This window comes from Camellia sinensis, chromosome 4, assembly GCF_055761805.1.
Source record: "Camellia sinensis isolate YWXY chromosome 4, ASM5576180v1, whole genome shotgun sequence".
NCBI classification, from domain to species: Eukaryota; Viridiplantae; Streptophyta; class Magnoliopsida; order Ericales; family Theaceae; genus Camellia; species Camellia sinensis.
The window spans coordinates 144,503,027-144,509,426 of record NC_138964.1 but is presented as its reverse complement, the minus strand read 5'-3'; the positions used below and the strand labels follow the sequence as shown (position 1 = coordinate 144,509,426).

Genomic DNA, 6,400 nt, shown 5'->3' with positions numbered 1-6,400 from the left:
AACAGTTATTAACTAAAATAAAATAGTTAAATAGGATTGATAATTGATGCAACGTGATCCAGTTTCAATCTACACCCATTCAAAGATTAGAGACTTATCATTTAAATAAGAAAATTAAGTGGTACATAATTGAGTGTAAATAGGATATCATAGCCATTGCAGGTCATGTATAACCTTATTTCTTACTATTCATAGCACTGCTGAAATATCAATTATTATATATTAATGTGAAAATATACAATAATATCAATAGTGCCAAGTACTTGTAAAAATATGTTTATAAGATTTCTGATCATTGAGAAAAGATGCATACTGAGACAAACTAAAATCATAAAATGAGAAGAGAAATTAAAGTATAGGACAGTGTCTGTAGCCCACATCAATAATTTGCAGCTTGACATAGTTGTTGAGTGACAAATATCTTCAAGTCCAATCTGAATTCAAACACCTAGGAGAAGAGAAAAAAATATTTCAAGCTTCAAACAGTTAGATGAGATCTGATAAAATCCTATTAGGTTAGATTGAATTGAATAAAAATTTTGATTGGTTGTCTTTTCTATATTATTCTTACTGATATTGTATGTAAATCTAGTTGACTTATTTGCTCAAGTTTGCCAAAGAGAGAAAAATATGAGACAATAATGATAGTTATAGACCATGTAAGATCCTACTTGCTCCATCTGTTAACATAACTAATACAAGTTCCTTAATAATCCTAGTTTGATGGAAAGAAAACAAAAAACTAATGAAAAAAAAAAATGATTAATGGTCACACTAAATTCCTTTACTAAATGCATCTATATTTTCTCAAGTTATTAAGAAAACAACATACCTACTCAATGGTCACACTGCAATTCTAGCTCTTCTGCTTCCACGAACTCCATCCTTTCCAATAAGATTGTTCTTGATTGCATGCAACTGAGTAACAACATGACTAATGGTTGGTCGATTTCTTGGTGCTTCTTGTGAACAAGCGATTCCAATGTTAAATATTGAAATCAAGCACTCATGAATTTTGTGACTGGTATGAGAGCTCTGATTCCGAGTGTTGTTGGTGCTTGAGCTTGCCACCCCCATTTCTCTTTGTTGAAGTAGTGTTGGATCAGCAACGGTAGCTACTAGTTCAGGTAAAGCCATCTTAACAAAGCTATGGAGACTCAGACCATCATTAAACATGCTATCAGTAGGTCTCTTTCTTGTAAACATCTCCAATAAGAGGATACCATAACTATACACATCACCAAATGTCAACACCTCATTTCCTATACCATACTCTGCAATTCATGCATCATACAATTGTAAAGATGCTTGGTTAGAAGCAGATCAAAGAAAATAATAATATTTCTTGATATTGGTACATCTTCCACATTGATGCTAGAAATAAACTCAAATACAAGTACATAAATTATGATTTGCATATAACAAAAAAAGGATATGTATGGAAAATCCACCCCAAAAAAATAAAATAAAATGGGAGTGTTTGCTGTAAGCAAGAAACTAATGAAGTTAAGAACCTGATGAACTTTCGTAGGACTAAGTTATGCACCTCAACATTAAAGAAAGGAAAAGAAATAGGAAAAAAAAAACTTTAATTTACTTTTAGATAAAAACCGATAAAATATCTGCAATGCTGATTTTCATGCATTTGAAGACCAAATGATGTTGTGAGGAATAAAATCAAAGCCATCAACTTTTCTTCATTGATTAAAGGAGCAGACTTGATGGATGTGCAAATTGATTATTGAATATTGTTGGAAACTGAAAGTGAAAATAGAAAACAGAAAAGAACTTAAAAGACACATTTACCTGGAGCAACATAACCAATAGACCCTCTAAAGCCAATGGAAATTGATTGAATTGCAGAAGAATTATAGATGTCTTCTGGAAGAAATCTTGCTAATCCAAGATCACCTACATGTCCAATCATTTCATTATTCAGAAGAACATTGTTTGGCTTCAAATCACAGTGGACTATTGGTTTCGTGGAATGATGGTGAAGATAATCAAGTGCAGAAGCGACATCAATGGAAATATTTAACCTTTGTAGGAGGTTTAAATTTCTTGACTCCCAACGAACCTCGTCTTGGTTCTCATTTGGATGTAACCACTCCTCTAGGCTCCCATTGACCATGAACTCATACACCAGAGCTTTGAAATCGTTACCATTATAGTCAACACTTTAACACACGGTGAAAATCTTGACAAGATTTCGATGTCTAATGCGCCTCAAGGCCTCACACTCAGCAACAAAACTCCTAGAAGCTTCACGGTGTAGAAGGTTTAGTAACTTCACTGCTACAACCCTTTCACCTTGATCAAGAGTTCCTTTATAAACTGAACCAAACTACCCGCACCAATCAAATTAGTTGGAGAGAACCCATCAGCAGCTTTGATTGGATTTTGGTAGGACAATTTCAAATATGAGTTTCCAGAAAATCTAAAAGAGGGTACTTTTGTTGACTTTCTAAACCGACAAAAGTATAGGAAACACAACAACAGAAAAAGTGCTAGAAGCCCAAACAATGTGAGGATTATTAATTTAAAGGTGAGAGTAAATGTTTTGGTTTTGAATCCTTTGGTGTTGCAACTACGTAGCTGCAATTCAGGTATACCACCACAAAGCTTGTTGTTTCCTTTAACAGAAAATGCCGTTGCATTCTTAAATATGCCACTTTCTGGTACCGCATCCTCAAAATCATTGAATGATAGATTTAATGTCTGTAAGAAGACAAAGCCCTCAAAATAATCCTTGATTTTTCCTGAGAAATTATTGTGAGAAAAATCTAATTTATCAATACCGCTCAATTAACTTAAAGATGAAGGAAGGGTTCCTGAGAAATTGTTGCCCTCTATGCATAGAAATGTCAATTCTACACAGCTAGAAAGTGTGCTTGGAATTTCTTCAAAAAACATGTTCCCAGAAACATCAAGTTGTTCAAGATTTATTAAATTTCCAATTTCCATTTGTAGGAACCCAGTCAAACGGTTCTGAGATAGGTTCAAGTACAATAATGAGGAGAGACTTATAACTCCTTGGGTATGATACCAATAAGATTGTTTCCACCAAGATTTAGTTCTACAAGTGGGCATTTTCCAAGACTTGGGATGCTACCATAAAATTTATTTTCTTCCAAATATAAGTTGGTTAACAAAGCCAAATCTTCAGTGATGGAATTTCCCCATGGAATTGATTATGAGAAAGTATCAAAAATTGCAGATTTTGAAGCTTTCCAATGTCAGCAGGAATGTTACCTGTGAAACTGTTGTACGACAAGTTAATAGATTGCAAATTGACTAAATTCTCCATCCCAGTTGGGATGCTCCCAACAATTTTATTGATCTGAAAATTTAGTATACCAAGATTAATGGACAAATTACTGATTGATTCAGGTAGCTCCCCTCCAAAATTGTTCTCCGAGATATCCAAAGTGTTCAAATTGGTGGCATTGGCCAACGAGTTGAGAAAATTCAAATCATCAACTTCCTCAGCTCCGAGATGATTGTTTTGAAAGTTTAACCACACAAGATTGTGCATATTTTCCAAAGGAGGTACTTTTCCAATAAATTAATTGCTTCCAAAGTCGAGATAATATAACTTGGTGGCATTAGATATTGAAATACGAATGGATCCATTAAACAAGTTCATTCCAAACACAAGCTGTTCCAAATTAGAAAGAGCAATTCCGATGTCTAGAGGAAGGCTCCCTTGAATTTGGTTCATTCCTATATCAAAAATTGTGATGGAAGAGAGATTATAGATTGAGGAAGGAACCGTACTAACCAACTTGTTCGCCGCCAATACAAGATGGATTAAGTTTGTCAATCGACCTAGGGTTTTAGGTATATTCCCACTGATATTATTAGAAGTTGCAGAGAAAAACATAAGAGATGATAGATTCCCAAGAGTAGAAGGAATACCACGTGTTAAATTGTTTCTTCCAATTTACAACGCATTGAGCTTCGACGGGGAACCAAGCTCCACAGGAATTTTCCCGGTCAACGTATTCCCAGAAAGTTCAAAAGAAACGAGGTTAGAAAAGCTGATATATTAGCAGGAATTTCGCCACTGATTGAATTATTAAGAAATGACAATTCTTATAGTCTCCATAAACGGCCGAGCTCTGGGGGAATTTTATTAACCAAGCTATTGTTGCGTAACGATAGTTTCCTAAGAAAGCTTAGATTTCCAATATGTGGTGTGTTAGGACTATGGGACACCAGAAATCAATCACACACAAGAACACAAGAAACTTACGTGGTTCGGCAATTGCCTACGTCCATGGAAGAGATATCCACTATAGAATTATCCCGAAGGGAGATTACAGTACTCACACCTCACAACTCTCACTCACAGATTATACCCCTATGCTTGCTCTTCAGCTCTGTGTATCACTCCCATATACAACCCCTCCTCACTCATCTCAATTTATAACCAAGAGAAGATGAGTGGGTGAAGGGACAACCATAATTGGCCAAGGTGGTGCCACCCTCACTATCTTCCTTTAGTGAGTTGGTGTTGGCCCCACCACCTTTCTTTAGCACATGGTGCCACCCACACCATGTGGAGTGTGGGCTGGAAACTAACAATTCTCCCCCTCCACGCCCACATGGATAACTGACTTCTCACTTGAAGTCCATCCCGGTTAGATTCTTGCAAACTTCCACTTTGTCTCTGGTGATACCCTTGGTCATCATGTCAGAAGGATTCTTGTCCGTGTGAATCTTCACTATCTTCATCAACTGCTTTTCCATCACTTCTCGTATCCAATGATACCGGACATCAATGTGTTTTGTACGTGAATAGTACATGAAATTCTTGCTCAGATCAATTGCACTCTAACTATCACAATGTACCTTGTACTCTTCCTGCTGTAAACCCAATTCTTAGAGAAACCAATTTAACCACAACATTTCCTTTCCAGCATCTGCGGCAGCAATGTACTCTGCCTCTGTTGTAGATAAAGCAACACACTTTTGTAGTTTGGACTGCCATGAAATAGTTCCCCCCGCAAAAGTGAACAGAAATCCTGATGTAGACTTTCTACCATCAAGATCACTTGCCATGTGAGAACCCGTATTTTTACATATTAAATTATTTTGGTAATTATATTTAGCTACTTAAATTTTGTAATCAACATCCATAATCCAATTCCATAACAACATTATGTGACAAAATTCTATAATTAACTTTTAATTATTTAATTAGTGCAATTTTTATCTTCATAGTATTATTATTATTGTTGTTGTCGTCATCATGGTCGTTGTCGTCACTTTTATAACTACACAAATCTAATTCTTAATATATATTATTCTGTATAAATTTTTACATTAATAATTTGTGCACATGAAAATTAACCCATGGAGATTAATTGGTTCAATCTCATGTCTTTTAATTACATAAAATAATATTATAATAATAAAGTGACTCAAAATCATATATATACAAAAACAAAAAAAAAAACAAAAAAAAAAAGAAATTGAGAGAATGGCTAGCCTCTTCCCAAGGTCTTTCCTTGGGCTTTGTTGTGCATGCATATGTAAAAGCATGCTTCTCCAACAACACACACAACCTCATCAAATGTGGACAAGCATGCCTTAACACTCTAAACCTATGCATACCTTTACACTCTAAGCCTATGCTTGTAGATAATAATTCCCAAGTCAAGAGGAAAAATAAAAAAAATAAAATCGGTCCTCAAACTCCTATAACTAAGAGCACTATTCAGCCTTTCCATTACATACACCCAGCTGAGCAAAAGAAAGAAAAAAAAAAAAAAAAAAAAGAGAGGAGAAAAAGAAAGGAAGAGGAGAGGGTTGCTTGGTGGTTACCAATTCAAAACTAGTGTTGAGAATGGTTTGTAAAAGCTCTTGAGGTAAGAATACTCAACCTCTAGCCTCCCTTCGATTTTTTTTTTTTTTTACTGAATCTATATATTAAAAATATGCAAGAGTGTGAATTGTTAATACACACATAGCAAGAATAACTCAATGCATGTTTATATTTTGATAGAATGACAATCTTATGATTATATGATTTCTATCCTTCTTGCAAGCATAGATTAGATAGTTTAGCTACTGATTTTATCTTCTTATGTGCTCAAATATTCTCTATTGTTTGAAATAATCTTGCATGGGGGTAAAATGAGATAGGGTTGGTTCATTTTTACTCAAAACTTATATTTTCTTCACTATTTCAGATTGTATCAGAGGAAAAAATGCTTTAATAAATTGAAAAAACTTGTGTCAAAAATCCGTTGGTACTGGGAGTATATATAGGTGTTCTATACACGTGTAAATTTTTATAAAATCATTTGACACCATTTTCTTACCGAAATAAATATTTGTCCTAAGTGTTGTTCATAACACAGCAGAAACAGTGACTTCAAACCTATCCCATTTT

General features: G+C 34.6%; 2 protein-coding genes across 2 annotated transcripts; both read right to left on the bottom strand.

The window, feature by feature from the left end:
* Positions 1–250: 250 nt before the first annotated feature.
* Positions 251–5,783, bottom strand: LOC114259752 (receptor kinase-like protein Xa21). The gene is made up of 4 exons (XM_082866361.1): positions 3,922–5,783; positions 1,807–2,759; positions 833–1,274; positions 251–448 (listed from the first exon to the last, which is right to left on the bottom strand). The coding sequence occupies exons 2-3, from the start codon at positions 2,129–2,131 to the stop codon at positions 844–846; spliced, it is 756 nt and encodes a 251-aa protein (XP_082722487.1). The 5' UTR covers positions 2,132–2,759; positions 3,922–5,783; the 3' UTR covers positions 251–448; positions 833–843.
* LOC145824109 (uncharacterized) lies at positions 2,296–3,535 on the bottom strand. The gene is made up of 2 exons (XM_082923697.1): positions 3,253–3,535; positions 2,296–2,759 (listed from the first exon to the last, which is right to left on the bottom strand). Exons 1-2 carry the CDS (start codon positions 3,533–3,535, stop codon positions 2,296–2,298), a joined length of 747 nt encoding a protein of 248 aa, XP_082779823.1.
* Positions 5,784–6,400: the final 617 nt, after the last annotated feature.

Bases quoted from the DNA above. Each gene is read 5' to 3' on its own strand.
- LOC145824109 (XM_082923697.1), bottom strand. From the start codon at position 3,535: ATGCACAATCTTGTGTGGTTAAACTTTCAAAACAATCATCTCGGAGCT. The intron at 2,760-3,252 runs GTAACATTCCTG...ATAATTTCTCAG, and splicing joins GTCGTACAACAGTTTCACAG to GAAAAATCAAGGATTATTTT.
- LOC114259752 (XM_082866361.1), bottom strand. From the start codon at position 2,131: ATGGTCAATGGGAGCCTAGAGGAGTGGTTACATCCAAATGAGAACCAA. The intron at 1,275-1,806 runs GTAAATGTGTCT...CATGAATTGCAG, and splicing joins TATTGGTTATGTTGCTCCAG to AGTATGGTATAGGAAATGAG.